We start from the raw sequence: 23,670 nt of genomic DNA on the forward strand, positions 1-23,670 counted from the left end.
ATGAAAAGATTGGTAGCGCTATTTAGATACTGAAAACTACTCTTTCGGGCTTTTAATACAAATAATTCCTTTTATTTTTTGATGAAATGTGTTTATAAAATTTCTTTGTTGCTTGTTTCACCTATTTCACCTGTTTTAATGCCAGTATTGATTACCTACCCCTTGCAACGTAAGAAATAAGATTTATGATAAATAGCGCTACCTATAGTTTGCATTTACTTAATAATGAAGCCAATTCTATATACATCAATCAACCGTGACTTATATTCTATGCTACTCTTAAGTGCCACTGAAAATTGATTTTATCTTTAGATATTTGGCGCTATATAAATTATTTTGAATGTTGCATATATTGTTGGACATGCCCTTGTCAGTAGCGTGGCTGGCTTACTAGTATTGCAAATTGTGGAACAGTATATATTACAATTTTACTATTTTGAGTTCTGTTAAAAGTGACATTGGGTCCGAATGGCCCTGGAAGATTAAGGCTTGTTTTGAGCATTGCATAGACCCACAAAATGGCCACTACCAGTGATATTTGGTTATAATAAATACAAGAATTGGTACTTTTTAATATTCAATCATGACTACTATGTAGGTTAGATGTAGCCTTTGCTCCAAAGTCAAGTGACCTACATGGTAATTATATACATCAGAAAGTGGTCCACTACTTCAGGTGGGTTCTATATGTGACCCCTCAGCACAACTGAGCCCGGAAGTCGCCAATCATCATTTTTGAGATATTAAACCAAAATATTCTGCTTGAAATTAGCTTTAAAATGATGTATATCATGTCTATAGTACTTGACATTTAAGTAGTGAAAAATCAATAAAACAGTCAATAAATCCTTTGTTTCCTATTGTTTATTGTTAAGTTCAATGGAGCATATCTCAATAGTGGCACTGGCGACATCCGGGCTCAGTTGTGCTGAGGGGTCACATATATTCTAAATTGCCTATACCGGTATGTACATTTGCATATATATGACAAGTATACGCTGAGCTCATGTGATGTCAATATCACATCAACCTCTTGGCATCTGATTGTTACTCTCATCCAGACATCCAGCTAGCTATTCCAATTGAAATCCATACACCCCCCTATGGAAAGCATGACCTTTCTCCTACACAAGGGGTGTAGATTTCAAATGGGAGTCACCATTTGAAATTCACACTCCCTGTGTAGGAGATTAAGGTCATGTCTTCCATAGGGGTGTATGGATTTCAACTGGAATAGCCCAATGATACCCAGCATTGCCATGGTGATTGTTAGTTTCCCATATTGTGCTGTCCACAGCACATACTATCATCCCTCAAAAGGCTGCATTGTGAGATTTGTTTCATTATCATATAATTGTGATAAGATACACTGTAAATTTAACTTGATATATTAATTTTGAGGTATTATATTTAATACAATCACATATCCATTCATAAAAGAAGAAGCATGCTTATTAAAATAACATGATGAAATACAACAAGGATGATAAAAATCACACAAGGCAGCTTTTTGAGATGTGACAGTATGTGATGCAGACGACGCTATGTGATAAAACTTATGTTATCTCAAAATTTTTAGGACATTGATGGTTCAAACAACAAAGTTTGTTTCATTCTGAAATTGTTTGGGCCTCAGATTTTTGAGTTTTAGCAAAATTCTGGGCCCTTAATTTTGAGTGGATTAGTTGTAAACTGTCAAAATGTGAAAATGTCAAAAAGTACCAAAATGGCACTGTGTATTTACAATCACATTGGTGCTGGTTAAAAAAACCCAGATGTGCGAGGTTTACAGTCTGGGAGGACTTATGGTTAACAGCTTGGTGGTCTAGTTGTTCTCATATAAAACTGCAAAGTAGTTATATCAAATTTTTCAAAAGATATGTACAAACATGTGTTGGTAGAAGATGGCAGCAGTCTATTATATTAAGGCAACCATGCTCAGAAGATGGTCAGTAACAACATGGAAGCTTGGAGCTGACGAGTTACAGCTTACTTCAATGTTCTGTCCTAGGTGGCCAGGCTAAAAACTTGCTTCACTGCTTCTATATGGTTTGCCGTCTGGTGTGTACAGAGACTGATGGTGGGAAGGATAACCTGTAAGAAAGAAAGAAGAGAAAAAGAAACTATTATTAACGATTTTATGTGTTACCACCAGCAAAGAGGATGATTGGATACCAATCACTCTGAAGAAGTATGTCATCCATCCCGGGAGGGTACTCAAGTTTGGTTTTGGTAGGGACGTGCCGCTGAGATTTTGGAAGTGGACCCATAAATATACCAATTTTTCAAAAAATTTGGACCCATTTATATACCAAAAGTCAAATTTTTCGGCCAAATTTAACCAAAATTGTCTTAGTTTTTACAAGTTTTCCAAAAATTTGGGGAAAATTTTGGCTAGATTACGGAAAAATTGGGATGTTTTCCGAAAAAATTAAGAAAATTTTGAAAAAAGGACCCATTCATATACCAAAATAGGCTTTGAAAAAGGGGTCATTGATATACCAGAAGGCTGAAAATGCTACCCATGTTTATGCACGTCCCGTATGGTCATTTGTACTGAGTACCCCGGGTCATCCATGACATACAAAACTGTCAGGTCAGTATCAAAACATTTTGGTTTTGTAAGATGAAAACTACAAATTATGATATGAATGTATAATGTAATCTCGTTTTGGGGCTACAAAACATATATATAGCCAATTAGGGAATTCATGGCCATTGATATACAGTAAACCAAAAAATTAAGGTACCAGTTGTGTTCACCCCTGTATATCCTAAATAACGACAAATGTGTCAAAATTAAAACAAGCAGCCGATGCCTCTGATTCAAGACCTTATTTGTTAAAATTGGTTGAGAATTAAAGAAACGGTAGTCCAAAACCTGATGAAGATACGTAATAAAAAGGTGCACTTTGTGTGTTCTATAAATCAATGAAAGCATGACACTAGTTTTTCGTGCTAATCAATGAAAGCACAGCGCTAGTTATCTTGTTCGCGAACGATTTGTGTACAATCAATAGGGCATGCAATGTGGCAAACTGCGACTTTTAAATTAGCATCTTCCTTGGGTTTTTGGATCGTAGTGTCTTTATTTTTTAAACAATGTCAACGAATGAGGTCTTAAATTCGAGCTAAAAGATGTAGCTATTGGCTGTAGGTTCCAATTATTACATATCTGCCTTTGTTTAGGATATACAGGGGGTGAATGTAACTGGTACCTTAATTTTTTGGCTTACTGTATAGTGTGAAGCTGTATGTTTAAAAGTAGATATGTTGTAATTTAATTAATTTACAAGTATAAGTTACCCAGTATGGTAGCTCAAACAAGTGTGTGTTTTGTGTATAATGATCAGTCTTCCAGCTCTACATCAGGATATTGGAAAATATATTGGACTTTTTAAAAAATGCTGATATATTTTAAAGATAGTGACAACTTATTTATAAATATGTTTTTATCCATTTTATTTATTTATTTATTTATTTATTTATTTATTTATTTATTTATTTATTTATTTATTTATTTATTTATTTATTTATTTATTTATTTATTTATTTATTTATTTATTTATTTATTTATTTATTTATTTATTTTCCCCACCTCATACTTGATAAGAAATCCTTCAGAATATGAAATAATAACGAATTTATCTCATCTATTAACCACCTGCAGCAAATCTTTTATTTGTGAAAAAACAAAATGCAGAAATCAATCTTATGCTTCCGATACAGACAGCTAAAATGCAGTAAATACTTGCACATACTGGGAACCATGGCAACTAATGGCAGGCTTAGATGAATGTTTCATTATAAGTATGATATCTGTATCGGATTTTGGGATTTAAAACGTCATTAGTCTTAAGATTTATATATTATACAATCGCATTTGCACATCATACAGACAATGTCAAGGTTCCAAGAACTGTACATATAAATTTATAGGGCTTGTTATTCTCTAAATACAGGCTAAAAACAGGGTTGTTGATTTTTTTTATTAAAAAAAATATATTAAAAAATCAGATTTTTTTTTATTTAAATCGGGATTTTTTTTATTTAAATCGATTTTTTTATTCCAAGAACTGCTATACCCCATGATAAAGTCAAAAGAGTACCAGTGGAATGCTAGTCATATGCACAATCCTACCAGGTATTTACAAAAAAGGGGGAATTTCTTTTTTTCTTTCCCCAGTTTCCCCTCCCCACACATTTTAAAGCCCAACCTCAAAAGTTACAAGAGTTTCCACCTTTTGCGGCAATTTTGTGTAAAATTTATTGATTTTGCCCACCAGAAATTAACTTTGCCCCCCCCCCCCCCATGCATGTTTTTATATAGACATGAATTACACATAATGGTTTTTAACAGATAGCTTTTTATGTGTGCGGGTGTATTGGGTCTGCTTTTAGCATACATGTAATACTGCAGGAAGCTGGACAGAGGTAGATCTCAACATGCAAGCCAAAGCATGATTGCAATGGCTTTCAAATGGTGCAGAAGATACCTTTAGCATTTATGGTTTAAGTTTTGGTTTTAGAATTTGGAGATATATTCAAAATTTATCCTTGGGGTTTTCATTTTTTCGTACTGTTTTCGTACTGCCATAATTTCAGAATAATTCGGCTCTCATATAGCTCACATTTTGTTGGCCGCATTCTAGCAACATCAAACTGCACTCCAATGTCAACATTTCAAAATTTCAAAAACAGTCTTTTGTGTCTTGTTTAACTGTGTATTTACCTCTTCTACCCTTCCCATAATTAAAAACAATTTTTATTGAGACACTTTGTAGTAACTTTTGTGGAAGGTGATTAATCATCAATGTATATATGTTAACATATCCTGAAGCGTTTCAATTCTAAATCTTATACACTGTTAAGTCAATCAATTATTCATAATATTACATAGCTTATTACACCTCGGACTTAACAGTATATATATTTTGTTGGATATGTTTAATGTATACTGATATGCTAATTAATGCTTGGAATTTTGTAAAGATGCAAAATAACTGTAGGCCCCCGAGTCGGATTAACCGTCCTTGTGGATGAGAGGTAATCCAACCCCGGGGGGGGGGGAGGGGGGCACTTCAATATGAAATGGATATAGGTGTAGGGCTGGCACTTTCGCACCAAGGGGCATTCGGTGAGAGCAAAATGTAAAAAATATGGGGTCATTGGGTGAGAGCGTGATTTTTGGCATTTGGTGAGAGCAAAATGTAAAAAATATGGGGTCATTGGGTGAGAACATGACCTTTTTTTTCAATGGAATCTTTGGGTGAGAGCCGAAACAGCGCCACAAAAACCTTCAAAATCGAAAATGGCTTCAAATGTCATTGTTTTCTCAAAATAAGCAACAAAATCAGTGAAAAATGAAAGTTGCTGTTCAAATTGAACTTGTAAGGGTCTTTGGGTGACAGATCAAATGGAAAAATAGGGGGTCTTTGGGTGACAGATCATGTGTTCATAAAATAATATGGGGTCTTTGGGTGACAGCGATGCTAAAAAAGGGGGTCTTAACAGCCCTACATACGCGTCACCTCCAAAGTTGGAGTGCCCCGGAATCCAACAGCATGTATGTCATCCAGCTCCCTCATACACAAACACAATTGAAGAATAATTATATCATTTGCAAATTATTTCACAAGCATAAAAAGAAGGGAATTGAGTGCTTCAGAAGTAATATGTTATAAAAGCACTTTTTATAGAGGGAAAATCATTAATACTTTGAAAATAATACGTAATGAAATGGTTTTAAATTTGACCTGCTGTACGTATGTGACCCATGCCCATAAAACCTGGAACATTGGCAAACATTTCATGATTTATATTTAAAAAATTGTAACATTGAATTTGGCATGTTTTTGGGTGTGTAGGCATACACTACCCATTACTAGATCAAAGCAGAACATTAATTCGTAAAAGTGTCAGTATTCACTCTTAGAACAAAAGGGTTCTAAATTGCGCCTCTGGGAGAACTCTCAAACCTGAACACTCAAAAGGGTCCTGAACATTAAGAACCCTTTGTATGATCATGTCCTTTATTATTATTATGTTTTACTATACATGTGAAGTCTATATGACACACAATCTGATCCATGGGGGCCAAAGGAGGCATTTTTGACAATTGAGTTAGGGCCTACTATTAATTATTATTATCTTAAACATCAGGCTATCATAAACTGAAAACACCAAAGGTCTAGCATACTTGGTTCTAAAGTTTTGAAGTTTTGTGATGTCTATTTTCTTTTGTATTTTATTGTGTTTTGCTCCATATGTTTTGCCTTTATCTCAATTTCAAATTTGCCACCTTGGCCCCCATGGACCAGAGAGCTGACCAGATTGCGTCACATATATGCTTACTTACCTGAAGGTTGTTGTACAGCGTATTTTTGCCCACCCCCTATTGTGTGATGGTCTCCTGATATGTACCCCCCAGCAGTGACCACTGTCAGCTGACCAGACCTTCCTGGCACAGGGTAATCAATCTGAAAGTTAAAAACAATATCTCTTTTCAGTTCAGAACTGGAGCACAGGGTTGATCATGCACTAATGTTGATTCCATTTAAAATCCATACACCCGCTCTGGAAGACAGGATCTTAACTGGAGATCTGGACGACTGATCACAAGCCAGATCCAGCCCTTGCCGTTTGAGGCGAGTGATCGCTCTCGCTCGCCACCGCTCGCCCAAAGTAATTCTAGTGAGCGAGAGAGAGGGTGCCAACAGTAGGTATAGGCCTAAAGTGTTGCATTGGTATGAATTACCTTTTAGACCTAGAGAATGATACAACCTTTACACACTGGAGAGTGACAGCTCTGAGAGTCATTCAACCACTCGCCTAGCATCATGCTAGAGAGTGATTGACAAATAGATCCATGTAAAGATGCATTACATCAAGGCTACTTTCAGTAGTCCAGTTGCTGCGATTTTTTCTCCATAGTTAAGAATTCACTTAGGAAACTTGAGAACAGAGGGAGTCAAGTACGGTCAATGAAAAGATCGGATGTGGAAAATCTATCAATTATGCAGAAAATAATTGAAATCAATGTGTATGATGGATAAGTGGAGAAACACAGAGAGAATGAATTTCAAATGGTGTTATGGGGTTGCCCCAGGTTTTATAGGTTTATGGGCACACCCCTGATTTCAGCACCTACCTTCTCATTGATTCATATAAAGTCCTAGATATTAATTTGTTGACTGCTATCCTTACCAGCATTTCCCTTGTTCTCAGCTCCTGTCCACATATTTCCCACCAGCAGAAACCAACTGCCACAAATGCGGCAATCAATTCAATGAAACCAACCACAGCAGCAAGACCATCAACTGTCTCACGACGTGACTGAAAACAAGATACGAGTAATAAAAAGTTATGCAGGATGCAACAGATACTTGAATTGATGTTATCTAAAAACTTTTAAAAAAATTGGAAGGGCTGACCCTGATTTTGGCCAATTTTGGGTCTGTCGGTGGAGGGCAAGCAAACAATTATTTTTGGAGGGGGGGTAGTGTTGTTGCTAACAATTTGTATCCAGATAGGCCTATATATTATTGACAAACCAAATTAAAGACCCGTTCAGTGATCCCAGCGCAAGTGTAAAAAAATTAAAATTGTTTATACATTGCTTAAAAAAGTGAAGGATAAGTCATTCAAATTGTCATTTGGTATTTTTGAAATGACAAATTTGGCAAAAAACGAAGAAAACAGCAGTACTGACAAAGTTGAAGCCCCATTCAAATACATGTAGCTAATTTAGATACTGTCAGTATCATCTAAATTACAGATTTGTGTAAAATGTCTTATTTTGTCTTATAAACACGGCTTTCGGCAGAACTACTCGCAGGCTATGTTAGCACATCTATGACAATGATAAAGGTACCAAAATCTGATTCGTCCGGATGAGCAACTCACTGAATGGGCCTTTAAGCAAAAATAGAATAAATAAATAGGTAAACAAAATGATACAAACTGCAGCTCATACACACTGTGGTCAAAGGCAAGATGATTAGAAAGGTAAAGACAGGGGAAAGGGTGGAGTTTGAAGATAACAGAAAACAGTTAATAAAACTTGGCATAGGTACAGGAAAGAACACTTAATTTTGAATGTACAATGAATTATAAACCTGTTCTAACTCTCTCCCCCTCTCCCTCCTCTGTCAGGTCTCCCTTCCTTTCTCATTTCTCTTGCTCCCCTACACCCACACTCTCTTTCTCTGTGTCTATCTCTATCTTTCAGAAAAATATGTCTTTAAGCTTCTTTACTGATCTCCAGCTGCGCACACAAGTTGGGAAGTTTTCACCCCCACACAAGTTTTCACCCATGCAGGGTTTTCACATACAAGCACACCTCATCTTAAATCACTCACTCATTCACTCAACTCACTGATGGATCACTCCCTCCCTCACCCACCCATCTCTACAAGGTATACAGCTAGATACTATAGCCTACAGTTAGACCAGAGTAGTCCCCACTTATGAATGGTCATAGCATTGTGCACAATAAACAATAAGCAATAAAATGTGTATGAACCTTTGGATAATTAGCTGCTGTATGATGTACTGCATGGTGAATCGGAATGATTGAGATTTGATGATTGAAATTTGTGGGATTCAAAAATGTGCAGTATCCTCTACTATGCAAACATGGTAAAGGATACATTTGAATGAGTGTCAACCATGTATAATGCTCTCCAAATTGAAAAGATTGCATATCAAGGTGTGTTCTGATCAACTGATGACACACGCTGACTGGCGCCAACTTCAGGTGAGCGGAACATGTCAGGCTATACAAACACTGCGTGATATTCAACTTTTCAAATTGCTTCAAATTATGTTTATTTATTAATTTCTTGACTCATTCCAATTTGTTTTTACACAAGTGTGGTATCATTGCTTTTAATTATGTGCTGTTATGACCACTCAAAAAAGTGGCTGGGGAATTTTGTGATGTGTATATTTAGATACTTGCCATATTCTGTTAATCCAATGCATGCGGATAGATTGTGCAAAAAAATAATAAAATAGCAGTGATATATTATATAAATTTGTAAGTTTCTTTTAAAAGGTAGGCCTTAAATTGATAAAAAGCCATGCATGATGCATGCAGTTGTGACACTCACTGACAATTTATGTGGCGTTTCCAAATTCAGTTCCCGGCAAAGTAGCTGAAAGTACTATAGTATCTGGGGGATACATGCAAGTGCTTCATGCAAGCTTCCAAGAAAGATATGGACCCTTTACTACTTTTGGGTCCACAACGGGATTTTAAAAGGTAGGCCTTAAATTGATCAAAAGCCATGCATGATGCATGCAGTTGTGACACTCACTGACAATTTATGTGGCGTTTCCAAATTCAGTTCACTGCAAAGTAGCAGAAAGTACTATACGTATCTGGGGGGATACATGCAAGTGCCTCATGCAAAGCTTCCAAGAAAGATATGGACCCTTTACTACTTTTGGGTCCACAACGGGATTTTCAACGTTTTTATGTCACAGAGGCTCACTTTTAGGAGAACCCGGGCATGATGAGCATCATGACATGTGAGCCAAGTTAAACACCATTTACATTACTATACTTACCACATCATTTATACATGTTGCGCAATACTCCCAAGACCACTCAACTGAGGTTGCAATTGACAGCAAAATACATTGGCCGACAGATAAGCATATAGACACCACAGATAGCACTAAATACGTCACACCTGCATGGAAGATATAGTAGATGATTGATAGGTTAATCAACAGGGTTGTGATTCAAAAATTACCATGGCAATAGGAAAATGTGTACCAGGGAAGTGAGATATTACTTCCTGATATAACAAAAGCTCCAATAGATAGGCGTATTATTGTATACTGGAGGTAGCATATTCCGCTCGAAGTTTACTCGTCTGGTATAACCATCATACATGTCATAATCATATGACCATAAGAAACCTTTTGTAATTAAGTTCATAATATGGATGATATGATTTTCAGAAATAGTTGCTTTCTACTGACGATAGCAGATATGTACTGTTATTCCATGCCACACACATCTTTGTAATATCAGATTGAGTGATCGTCATTTAAGGTTAGCAACTATTTTACACTCTTGCGATCTGGTAGTTCACAGCATCTTGCGAATGGTAGTGAGCTTTGGCAAAAATTGCATTGATCATTTCATAGCGAGTGTGTAGAAGAATTCAAATATTATAGATATACTTTTGTAGGTCATATGTTCTTGAGTTATGTTGTAAAGAGTGTTGTAAAGACACTTTTACGTACATAACTCATTAACAACAATAAAGCAAGCAAGTTTTCAAAGTATTATGATTTGTAGAATGAACTTTTGTAAAACATCAAAGTGTAGTTGTTGAGAGTTAACTCATTTTTATAAAACCAACTAGCAATATTCTTGAGATAAATAAATAAAGAAATGTTATAAACACAATTAAATACCGGTATATTAAAAAAAATGATATAATTAACGGATACATATCTGAACATATATTATTAAAACTTCAAATTTCAAATAACAATTGAGCTACAGCGCCATTGGTGCTCTTGTTCAATAATATATTGATAGCTGCTTCGACCAACAATACCTACAGTCTGTCTTGTCTGAAGTACAAAGTACCGACGCGGACGCACACATTGTGCCGACTTTGAAGGCACGCATACCTGCAGCAGAGACGCAGCCATGCGCACTGTGTACGCGCGCGTTGTCATTTTGTACTTCAGAGTGGACAAACTGTAGTCTACCCTGAAAGGAACCACTTGGGATTACGACATTATTAGCAGATTGCACATCACTAATATACATCTGTTTGTTCTGCTTGCTTGATTGATTGGTTGATTGATTGATTGATATGATAGATTGATTGATTGATAGAAATGGAAAGAGATACGACAACAGTAGTCAACAATGTACTTAAAAAATGTAACGAAAGCTTCCACAAATAAACACTTATACTATCTACTGAAGATAGCAAATACTGTCCAGCAGTTTCCATTAGAATCTGTGTAATTACAAGGTCACATAGGAAATATCAAGAGTTTCAATTACTTAGGTTTGAATGTAAGCACGCTGGCATGGAAGAAATGAATCACTTTACATTTATTCCAACGTTTTCTTAACCTTTTCAAATGCTCGTATTCTGTACCACTTGAGAAACAAATCGTTCACGATCATCATTGGCTTGGCCAAGTTGGCTTAGCTGATTTTTTATTTTTACGATTACTATAATCATGATAATAATGAGCTAAATATTTGTCTGTTTTTCTTGTATTTTTTTACATTTACATGATTGTTTTACATAGAGTGTTAATTGTTCTATTCTTTATTTTGTTTTATAATAAACCCTATAGTACAAATTTGCTGGAATATAAACATCTCAAAAAAAGTAACTAACCCTCTTAAATAATGGCCATTATTCAAAAGCGGCTATTATTATTACAAATCTGTAAAATGCGTTGGAAGCAGAATTTATTTCTGCGCATTTTGACACCTCATTTGATACGATAGCCCGGAATACAATAAAACACCTTTTAATTTAATGGAGTGAAGTCCTGATTTGAAAGTTGCACTTACAACAATACAAAAACACTCGGATATCATTACACAGATTTCCTTCCATTATACTGAATACAAGTCAATAGAATTTACTGGAACTTTCAAACTTTGGGTTACATTGATTTAAATATGTATACGCTGTGACGTCAATATTTAGTCAATTGCTACAAATGAGGTGTCAAAATGTGCAGAAATAAATTCTGCTTGCAACGCATTTTACAGATTTGTAATACAATCGCCTGTTTTTTAATAATGGCCATTATTTAAGGGGGTTAGTTACTTTTTTTGAGATGTTTACTGTATTAAGTTTACTTACCCCACATGTGTTATCCCCATCAACTTGAGCTAAAACTCCAAACACACCGGTCAGTAGATACACCTGAATATTGAACAAAGTAAAATAATACAAAATTAAATATAAGAACATAATTTTTTATTTTCCATAGATAAAACATTTGTTTTACCATGGTTATACATTTGGGGTCAAATCTCAGATGATTTTGTTATGTTTTGTTTTACTGTGTTTGCCATTATCCATCTATAAAAACATTCGTTACTATGGTTACGTTGGGGCGAAACTAGTAGATATGATTTTATTATGTTTTTTGTATTTTTAGCTTCGCCTCTCTGTTTTCCCCCTTAAAGGCCAAGATACCGTAGTCTGAGCGACGTCTTTGCGGGCAACGTCCAGGTCTCCCTTCAATATTTACGCCAGGAGGAGTTGGAGTTTTAAGGGGGAATCCTATTTTTTTTAGGGGGATCTTGAGAGAAATTTGAACTTTTTACGAGAACCATGAGGGGTAATGTTAAGTTTTAAATAGAGAAAAGGAGGGGAGTCTGAAAATATTTAGCGGACACGAAAGTAGCCCCTATAATAAATAAGAGCCGCCGTGCTGCTTCTGTCGCAACTGACATCGCCCTCAAGACGTCGATCTATTTTTATTCAGTCTGCATAATCTAGGCATGGTCGTCATAATATGCAGTCACCACGTCGGTAGGGGCGTAGCCAGGCTAATTTTGAAAAGGTAGACGTTTTGGGCCGTTGGAGTCCATAGAGGACCGTACCCAGGGGTGTTATTTTTTAACACTTATGGCTGTTACTTTTACACTCTTGGTGTCATTTTTGACACCTGGAAGGTATAACAATAACATCAAAATTGTTAAAAAATAACACCCCTGCCGTGCAGTCCTCTATTTACTCCAGAGGATGATTTAAGGAAGCCCCATCATGCACTGTAAAAGTGTCATCACTAGAGTTTCAACTGCCACTTTACTTTTCAAATCCCATTGAACTCTGTGCAAAAGATGTTGTTTTAGAATTGCCCGTGTGTCATTATTAGTTGGTCGATTTCAGATCTAAAGTGATGTATGCATGAAGGATAATTCACACCTTCTGTAGATAACATAAAATGTGAAATCGACCAACCTTTAGAAGGTGTTTTTATTGTAAATATATCTGTCCAAATTCAAATTTAACCATGCACGTGTGTATGCAGTGGGCGGCAGTGGTGTGTGTTCACTCACACAGCTGTGCTAACCGCAAGACTTGCTGGGAAGTGCTTAAATCATCCTCTGTATTTACTCCAACCGGCGTTACTTTTAACACCGGAAATGTTGCAGTGTAACGATTTTTTTCCAGACGTCAAGGCATTAATACTATCATTATGGTAAAGCTGACGGGTTGGCGCCTAGATACTGTAAACTCAAGTTCAACCTTAAGCGGAATTAAAAGGGAAATAAACAATAGGACTACGTGTATTTCAAAACATAAAAGTACAACTGAACCATCGATCACTTCAGTTCTTCATCTTGAATATTTTCCTACAAACGTTTGTTGTAACTCCGACATGTCTGAGACGATACATTGTCATTTGCACTGAAGATGTTCATCTTGAACTAATTGAACGTGATTATAGTATTATGTTATTGTCTCATTTTTAATCATCTGGGCCTGATATAGCCAACCTTGCTCAGCGGCACTGCCAGGTCCAGGCATAGGTCTATTTCCTAGTATGTTCTGTCTTTTTTATTCCATTGTGACCGATTGTACTTTTTGGGTCTTGACAAAAACAATTGCCTGTATTCCTCCAGTGTAATCACGTTAATAATTTCCTAATTACATTGAGCAAAATCACTACAAAGACACAAGTTATATCATATCCATCATACTTCGCTTATAAATACAGTATCATCCCGCCCTGATTTTCTTGTTTGTTTGTATGTTAATGTCATCTTTATTTTATTGCGTGAGAAGTGCGCGATTTTGAAAATGCGATATAGAAATCAATACATCCAGGGATTTATTCGCATGTGCCCAACCCAACCCTAATTAATAGGGCGATAGTATAGCGCGCTGCCAAACTCATTGGTCGCACACTTGGCCGAAATCATTCTATAAACCGGCATTCCAGGGATGCGCAGGTCGAGATCAGCACAAACCCTATTCGACCTTCATATAAACCATCGCAACCAGGATCAGATCCCGCACGAGTAGACTGGGACAATTAGCGTTAAGCTTTCGTGGTTTAGGGGAATTTTAATCTGTTTCAATTTGCCACGAGAACAGAATTTGAAACTGCGGTAGTTCGACTGCCGTTGCGAAAGATGCAGCGACTAATTTGCCGTTGCAGTTAATATTCTCGGTAGAGTCTTCCGCTGAAGACGTTGAAGGCGGATAAAGCCTTGAAAAAAATGATCAGAACAGCGGACAACCAAAAGTTGCTGCGAAGACGTTTGTGGCAACGGGAAAAAAGTCAGAGTAGTCGCTGGCCTACACGTTCTAAGTTGAAAAAGCGAGTCAATGTACTTGTTTCAAATGTTGATCTCGTTCAGTGAACTGTTTTGTCTGCAGTTTTGTCTACAATATATCCAAAGGATGCTCAATAAATAATACTGACTTGTCGAGAGAGGATAATATGAATTTGCTATCTGATAAATCAAAGTTAGTTCGTTCCATTAGCTGCAAGATTATCTATATGTTTAGATTTATTGAAACGCTTGTTTTTAAACCTTTTTAGCAGGGGCGTAGCCAGCTTTCTTGGTCAGGGGGGGCAAAATAAAATTTTGGGGGCACAGACGAAAAAAATTGCAGTTGCATCATACAATACATAGAGACTGTATGTCTTCGAGCTTCCCGAAAAGGGCCTTATTGGGATGATGTGCGCGCGTAGCGCGAAGAAAATGGTATTTTACACTATTTTCGCCCATTATCCGGCTAAAAAAGGGCTTTATTGTTACAATTTGCGCGCGTAGCGCGCAAAAATTTTGTATTTTACACTATTTTGGCCCTGAATTTTGCTAGAAAAGGGGCTCCTTGCCCTTTTTCTTTTCCTTTGCCCTCCTGATTTTCTCTCTCATTTTTGTCAGAGGAGCACTTTTTCTTTCATTTTTTTGTCAGGGGGCACTCTGCCCCACCTGCCCCCCCGCTGGCTACGCTACTGCTTTTTAGGAACCTTTTATAATATGGTCTGCACTCACTGGCAGCATGATCTCATCTGTACGTGGTTCTCAAACCATCGAACGTATTTGGTCATGTTGGTCTCCAAGTTCGACTTGCCATTCTACTTTATGCCATGACTATTTTTTTTAAACTAGTAAATTTGTGACGTTGCTTTTGTTATGCGTTAAAATGTCCATGAATTGTCTTGGGTAGTTGGGTAGGCCTGGCCTACTTATTTTTTAATTGTTTCATAGAACTGTTGTTCATCTCACTTTGGCAACAGATCAGTTTTGCCGCATACTTGCCGAAACGTGAGACATGCAGTCAGGTAAAAATGCTGGCTTCAATCACCATGTCCATGTTTTCAACCTTTGTACGCCCTAAGTTATAGTCAATTTGTCCAAATTGCGTCACGTTGTATACACTTCACTGTGTTTTCTTCTTTGAAACATCAAAGATATGCCTATACATATAAACACAAATGTGTACAAAAGATTTCATCACGTTAAGTTCTGGAACATTTCCAGGGATTTCCAGGTACTGAGAATTCGTAGAAATGACGAACATCAATTAGGCCTACCGATGACAATTTTATCATTAAAGGTTTATAGTAGGCCTATCTGATATGATATATAGGCCTATATTATATACAGGCAATTTGTCCTAAATTTAGAATGGTCTGTTATCAAGAAGATATCCACGTGGAACATATGGATGAATCTGACAATTGATTTCCCACAAATATTCTGTTGAGCCTAGACTGCTTTGTAGTCCCTTTTATAGTTTCCTCCCGGGAGTTTCCTCGGCGACAATTCTCTAGTCAGGAGATTCCAGTCCAAAGGCTCCTTAGTCCGCAGGTTCGCTAGTCCGAACACGTAACTTACCATTCGATAGTCAGAACTTCTGAAAAAGGTTCGCTAGTCCGAATATCGGGTTCTCTAGTCCGAGGGTTCGCTAATCCGAATAATAAATAAGGTTCTCTAATCCGAATATAGAATAAGGCTCGCTAACCTTAATATAACCCTAACCCTAACACTAACCCTTATTCTATATTCGGACTCGAGAACCACTAGATTAGCGAACTTTGATTTGGTTTCCGGAATAGCGACCCTTCAGACTAGAGAACCTTCGGACTAGCGACCATTCGGACTAGGGAGAAGTCACGCGGTTGCCTCAACATTGATTTGAGGTGGAATGGAGTGGGGTTGAAGGGGAACGGGGAAGGGCACGGGGAGAGGTTTGTACTTCTCATCAACATGATCAAGCATATAGCTCTCTTAAACTAGCAGAGCGTTAATGAAGAGTTTCGACATGCGACATATTGTCCAAATGTGCCAACTATATTTTTTTGTCCACGAATGTCTGAGGAGCAAGTTATGGAAAAATACCGATAAAATGTTGGAACAAAACACCCAAATAGGCCTATATTCCATTTGTCAAATCGCAGATCATTGGTTGCGGGAAGTCTGTCTGCATGGCACACCCCCGACACGCCAACATTTCGTTTCCGGTCGTGAATTTAATTTTGGCGGGATCCGATCACATGGAATTTAATGTTCCGTGACCAAGTTTTGTGCTTCGAACACGTAGCGTCTGTGAATGTCGTGTCTTTTGCGGCATTCGAATCTATTCAGTCTTAATTTTCTTCTTAACGATCCGCCCAGGAATTGGAAGAAACGTCGAACATGAATTAAGCTGTCTTAGAGATAGTTCAATCGGAGGATTTAAGTTCAAAGAACTTTGAGAAAATAATTATGTTCCTGTTATGTTTGGAAATGGGTCGACTGTGAACTACATAATATTTTGATGGGAATTTTTGTCCTATCGTGTGTAGGTTTCAAGTGGGTATTTGAAGATTGATGCATATAAACCGCAAAAGTATCGGTTGTAAAACTTTTGAGCGTGTTGAAATGTTCTGTTAACAACTTATTTTTATTCTCCGTTTCAGCTCGGGTTCCAGCTACATAAAATATGCAACGAAAATACCCTACTCTAGTTACCGACCACACCCAGCAGATATCAGTGACCATGCTAAAAATACGCCAGACCTGCCCTATAGGCCTAGGCCTACTTCAGCAAGTCCATCCACCCGTAGAACAGGATTTTTTCGTACGTCGCCTATGACGCGCTAACTTTAACAATCCGTCATGCAAAAAAAATTGTTAATTTTGAGGACGAATAATTTAAAACAAAAAAGCCGAATTGTTGGCCTGGAGTCCAGGTCCGGGTTTGCTGTTGACGCGGTTGGACATCACCCACGCGCCTAATATGAACTGGATGTGGAACTTGGCTAAATCATATAAATAGTGGACTCTGACTTACTGTCACGTATATATAATAATTATTTATTTATTTATAACATTCGGCCAAGCCAGGCTAAGCCCAATAGTGCTCAGAGGCTACTAAATTTAAGGGATGCCATCCGGATATGACGGGACAGGGATATGGGAAGAGGTCCGATTTTAAATGCAGGAGGAAAATCGGAGCACCCGGAGAAAAACCTGCGAGGACGAACATGGATCGGCAACCAAACTCACAAGTGGCACCGCGGGGAATTGAACCCCGGCCACAACGGCGAGAAGACCAAACACTACACTAACCCGCCCTCCCTCCCCCACACTGATCAACGACTATAGGACGTGATGCGGGCTTTTCTTAGAATCCAATGTTTTGGGCTTGAAGCCGATCGCGATCGACGTGCAGAGTCGAAAATGAAATCAAATGAAGCCTGTATACATTTCCCGCATGTCCTGTAAGTAAGTACCGGTAATGTATGAGAATGAGATAAATATATTTTGATTTAGGGATTCAATCATGTTTCACCGTTGTTCATCACCGTTTAACAACGATGCGGCCCCGTCGTCTGCGTGGTTTACTTCGCGAGGGCAGCTTTAGCTGCCCGAGCGTAGTAAACCACGCAGACGCGCTGGACGCGAGTTGTTAAACGGTGATGAACAACGGTGAAACATGATTGAATCCCTTTCAACAACGAAAAGAAGCTAAATATCGTATAATTCACGATTATTTTACGAGGAATGTCAGCTAATCATTGCCACTCAGCCTTACAAAAACTTTGATGATTTCTCTTTTGATATCAGCAATAAAACTACAGAATAAAATGGCAATGTTTAGCCGCTACCTGAAAAATACTGAATTTAACTTGTAAGCTGGCATACGCACAAAGGTTCCAGGCATGACGAATTTTACGCGCTCTCGCGTAACCTCGCTCGCGTTCGCGTATACGCTACAGTAAAAGTGTGTGTTCATCACGGTTTAACAACGGTTGGCTCCTGTACAAAGGTATAGGAAGAGTTGTTGAATCTCCCTTCAGTTCAGATCTAATGCATTTCAGTTACACTTCGAGGATCGAAGCAATGCAGTGATCAGTCTAAAACACAAAGGAATCAACTTGAAGGGTCCAATATACTACAAAGAGCAAGGGTACCCCTAAATATAGGCCTAATACTTGAAAACATTTCCCTCTCTTAAGTCTAATGAGATTGCCCAAATACAGCGTTAAACGAAAGTCCAATGACCGCCTTGCCAGTGAACTCGTCACCAATTAAGTCAACTAATCGTGTAAATGAAAGTCCAGAAACCGCTCCTTCCAAATGCCAGTGACCATGCAACCGATACCGGTATATTGCATGGTTTCTTGATTGCAACTTAATTTACAAGTAGCCCTATGGCCTTTTGACCGCGGCAATCCCTAAAAAACGCTATATCCCGTGAACAGATCATATCCAGTGAGTGGCCGCCATGCCACCCCCGCCCCCCCCAAAAAAAACGAAAAACACCCGCGGTGACTGGGTTTTAGCGGTTCTACGCATCAAAATGTATATTTCAGGTTCATTACTTAAACAACTTATTTAAAAAACCTATATTTCAAACAACAATTGTGTACAACCGGGTTGCTTAAAATATTTTTGCTGTGTAGAGTATTAATCGTGTTTAAAAGGCCCTAGTACTAGCCTGTAGGGCTAATGAGGACTCATCTGCATAACTATGCAGGGACTATTATAGAAATACGCCCTACTTGGACAATTGGTGGCCGCGCAATTTGCGTCATTTAACGATATAGTGAGATGTGGATGGACTTTTGCTCGACTGGGAAAATGGACAAACATGTCTGTCTGTGCCGTAAAAGCTTTCTACCCTGCAGATTTATAAACGCGCGTATTAATATAAAGATCCCGGGATAAAGATTGATATCGGATCGGCGAACTTATTTTAATTTACTATATCCCCGGCATAGTTTGCCCTCTCCTTTTCTTAGTTTCCTCTTTTTTTCTTTAGGAAATAGTATTTTCAAAAATACGTATTATAATTATATAACATGCACTTCTATATCCCTATTCAGTAAAATGGTACACTTTGTTATGAAAGGCGGAAGACTTTTGAAACTACCCAAAATTAATAGGTATAGGAGCATCATTTTATTGCTGTTATTCAGGGGTCACGTAGTATTAAACTTTTACGTTTTCATGCTTTTAAAGCATGGCCGGCCCTTAACTTGGCATAGGCCTATCATTTTATTGAGGCCATTCATAGGGTCAATTATAGTAAAGTTTATACGACTTTCGCGGAATTTCATCAAAATAAACAAAAACCAAAACAAACCAAAAGAATGTGTGACCGGGGTAAAGTAGAGAGTGATTGTACTTAACTTGCACCCCAGTTTCAAGTCATCACCCCGTGGGGAGTCGCGAACTTTTTCTCACATACCTGACCACAAAACGGCGGGAAAAAAGAGACTGAACTGAATATTACTGGGTTATTATCAGCCGGTTATCAGCTCAGCGCTGTAGGCATCACGATACTTATCAAAACAGTCAGTTGACTGATTTGTCTTCAGACTTCAAGTAATTAAGGCGTCAATCAGTGGGTGAAATTTAGAGAGGTTTGAACCCGGAACCTCCGATTGCTGTATTGGAAGTGTTTATATTGACCGTCTATACAGAAAGGGCAGGAGAAGGGTATAGATTACTTCATGATATCTGTAGCATTGGGTTAGATCTAACAGACTTCCCTTGTTGTTTTTGACAAAGCTTGACAATGTGTAATCGGCATGTCACGCCCGTTGAAACTCGGCTCTAATGTACGATTTCCATCAATTTTTTTTTTTTTAAATTTTTTATTCTTCATTCAAAATGTTGAAATAATATTAGTAATAACTGCCTAGAAGGGTTGTTGTCCATTTAAGTTGAAATAACAAGGTAAAGTGAATGAAACCCCACTGTTTATTTTGGCCATTTGACATGCAGTTCTGTAGGAGGACATATCATAATTTTTAGATTATGATAATATGTCGAACTTTGCTCTGTTGACCTACAAAGACAACAAATTTGGCCGATTCCATTTTGGTGCAAATTGGGACATGTGTAAACATTACAAATATGCAAAAAATCAGGTTTAAAAAAATAAACCAATTTCATATTACAAGATCGTACATTATGGCTTTAAACAAGAGTTAACCAAAACAAACCAAAGCAAAACAAAACAGAGTGTTCTTGACATATTAATTTACGTTATATAGACGCGTCTCATGCACGCATCAACGTCGTAAAATTTGGTCTGCTATTACATGCTACATTAAAAGGTCGGTATTTGGCAGAACTGTGACGGATTTGATTTCCTCGTGTATTAACTACAATGTAGGTAGATGGACATTATAGTAACAGACTAATGTGTGTTCAGAAAAAAAAATACCAGACAGAAAATGAAAGATAAACATAACAAGTGAAAAGGAAAGACAGGAAGAAACTGAACGAAGAGGGTATAGGATGAGTGATATACAATTATTTATTAGCATTTTGTTTTGTACTTTGACCGACTTGTTTGGGCTGTGTTGCAACTTGTAGTATAGACCCTCCCTCGGGTCCGTGGAGAACGACTGGTAATGTAGATTACATAGCATTGAAAATCAACCCAATACACGGACCCTCCCAGTCTGTAGGCAATTTGACTTCCAGCTCCCACAAACTGCTGGAAGTTCACTTTTACGGATTTGGAGTCACGCAATCTTTCAATATACCACGTCCATGTTTTCACTACATTAACGTTTGTGTAAGCGACTAAACAACGATATTGTATCCGACCAATCAACGCAGCTTGGCAGCGCGGGGATATTTGAAAAGGCTTCCCTAGCTAAATAATGTGCAAACATTTGCAAACCGCACGCGATAATGTACGCAATATGGACAATAGGCCTAAGTCCGAGTCGAGTGGTTGCCTTTTATTATTGCGCGTACCATGGGTCTATCAGACGCGTGCCACTTGAGCTCAATACCTCTCAGTTGTTGACAAGTGTCCCATCCGATCTTGCGTCACATCCCGCGGCATAGCTTTGTGCTACCATATTTGAATTGAAACTGGGGCGGGGCTTTCGTAATTGACATCGGAATCACCGTGCTTCGTTGAACGAATATTTGGAAGTGAGATCTCTAACAGATTGGACCAGTCTCGGAATCAGCGCTCAATGGACTTTCGCGTTCACTTATAATACGAGTATATTTCTATATTGCTGCATGGTTGACTGTGGTGGGTGTAATTAGTGGCGTCGATTTGTGGATGAAGAGGAATGGGTTTTTGGCATTGAAGAAAATAAGGGGGGGGGGAGTTGGCATTTTTTTCATAGGGCATTACGTAATTATTTATTGTTACATTATCCAGAGATGGAACCGAACCGAGACTGGGGGCCAGTCTACTTGTAGTACGCTTAATACAACACGATAACTGAACGCACAGCAACCCTCCCCAGTCAGGAACACCTGATGGAACAACCTATACCAATAGGTGTAACCGGCTAGAAACCGCCGGCTTCGCCGCAGATGGATTTTGGAATACTCTCTATTTTGTAATCGTCTATTTCGTGCATATAGGCCTAAGCATGCCTTAAGCGCAATTTGTTATCACACTCTGCAAGTAAATTATGTACGGAGCATCCCCGGTCCCCGCACTCCGTGCATCCCCGGGTATTCATGCTCGTCGAAAATTTTGCGAAATGTGTTTTCAGATGAAGAAACGTGATTCGTAAAACACACAAAAAAAGGGGTGTTTTTTCAAGCCACATGTTCGCGAAATTGAAAAAAAGGGTATTTTCATCGAAAAGGGTATATTAGAAATATCGTTCGCATTTTAGCGATAATAGGGGTATTGTCGAAGGGCAAATAATTCGCGAAATCGCTAAAAAAAGGGGTGTTTTTCCCCTAAAATCTTCGCGAAATGAGTTGCAAAAGGGGGTGTTTTTAAAGTTCATCGACAAGCATGAATACCCGCGGATGCACGGAGTGCAGGGACCGGGGGAGCATCATACAGGCCTATCGACCAGATTATCTCAAAGTGTATCATGGCAATTTTAATATTGGAACTCATCAGTCAAACTCGGCATCCCATAAAAATATTATAACAGAACAAATGGGGAGTATTTTTCCAGAACATACTATGTGTACTTGTGTTGACTGAACTGCGTGGGTCCGTATCTGTCTAGTCTACGAACATAACTGGTGTCCACCCAGGACCCACAAATGCATTGCAATAGTTCATGCACATAAATTTCTCAATCCCTATGGTCTTCCGAATGAGAACACCCAGTATATTATCAATGATATAGGGCCTACTTCAAAAGTTCCTTTAAATGCATTCTGAATTCGATTAGACCCAAGATTAGCTTTACATGGACTACTTTGCTAATTTCTTTGAGTTAGAAACTGCAGCAAACACAAGAATTTAAAACGCTATGAAACGTGCTATAAACAATGATAAACACGTGTTGGGTTTAGACAAAGTTTTAATAACATTTAAATGCCGGGTTATACAAAGGTCATGAAAACATTTTTAGATTTTTTTTTGAACAAGTAGTGATGAAGTAGCCGTCTACTGCTGATATGTTTGTTGATCAACTTAAGTATAGCTGGCAGCTGCTGCGGCTGCTGATATGGGTGTGGATGAAATAGCCGTCTGCTGCTGATAGTGGATGAAGAAGCCGTCTAATGCTGATATAGGTGTTGATGAAGTAACTGTCTACTGCTGATGAGGGTGCCGATGAAGTACCCGTTTGCCGCTGATATGTGTGTTGATGAACTTAAGTAGCTGGCTGCTGCTGATGGGTGTTGATGAAGTAGCCATCTGTTGATGATATGCGTGTTGATGAAGTAGTTATCTGCTGCGGATATAGGTGTGGATGAAGTAGCTGCCTGCTGCTGATATGGGTGTTGATGAAGTAGCCCGCTGCTGCTGATATGGGTGTTGATGAAGTAGTTATCTGCTGCTGATATAGGTGTGGATGAAGTAGCTGTCTGCTGCTGATATGGGTGTGGATGAAGAAGCCGTCTGCCGCTGATATGGGTGTTGATGAAGTAGCCATCTGTTGCTGATATGCGTGTTGATGAAGTAGCTGTCTGCCGCTGATATGGGTGTTGATGAAGTAGTTATCTGCTGCTGATATAGGTGCGGATGAAGTAGCTGTCTGCCGCTGATATGGGTGTTGATGAAGTAGCCCGCTGCTGCTGATATGGGTGTTGATGAAGTAGTTATCTGCTGCTGATATAGGCATGATAGGTGTGGATGAAGTAGCTGTCTGCTGCTGATATAGGTGTTGATGAAGTAGCCGTCTGCCGCAGATATGGGTATTGATGAAGTAGTTATCTGCTGCGGATATAGGTGTGGATGAAGTAGCTGCCTG

General features: G+C 38.3%; 1 protein-coding gene and 1 long non-coding RNA gene across 2 annotated transcripts in view; both read right to left on the reverse strand.

Moving 5' to 3' along the window:
- Positions 1-849: 849 nt before the first annotated feature.
- On the reverse strand, positions 850-10,798 carry LOC140149547 (uncharacterized). Its single transcript, XM_072171625.1, has 5 exons — positions 10,657-10,798; positions 9,574-9,698; positions 7,207-7,335; positions 6,359-6,479; positions 850-2,094 (listed from the first exon to the last, which is right to left on the reverse strand). The coding sequence occupies exons 1-5, from the start codon at positions 10,796-10,798 to the stop codon at positions 2,021-2,023; spliced, it is 591 nt and encodes a 196-aa protein (XP_072027726.1). The 3' UTR covers positions 850-2,020.
- A 1,065-nt stretch (positions 10,799-11,863) lies between these two features.
- The window catches only part of LOC140150805 (uncharacterized), a 29,525-nt gene continuing 17,718 nt past the window's right edge, over positions 11,864-23,670 (reverse strand). The window contains exon 3 of the long non-coding RNA XR_011858849.1: positions 11,864-11,927. This is a non-coding gene — a long non-coding RNA (uncharacterized lncRNA). The remainder of the gene's footprint in view (positions 11,928-23,670) is intronic.

Source organism: Amphiura filiformis, chromosome 4 (genome assembly GCF_039555335.1).
Source record: "Amphiura filiformis chromosome 4, Afil_fr2py, whole genome shotgun sequence".
NCBI classification, from domain to species: Eukaryota; Metazoa; Echinodermata; class Ophiuroidea; order Amphilepidida; family Amphiuridae; genus Amphiura; species Amphiura filiformis.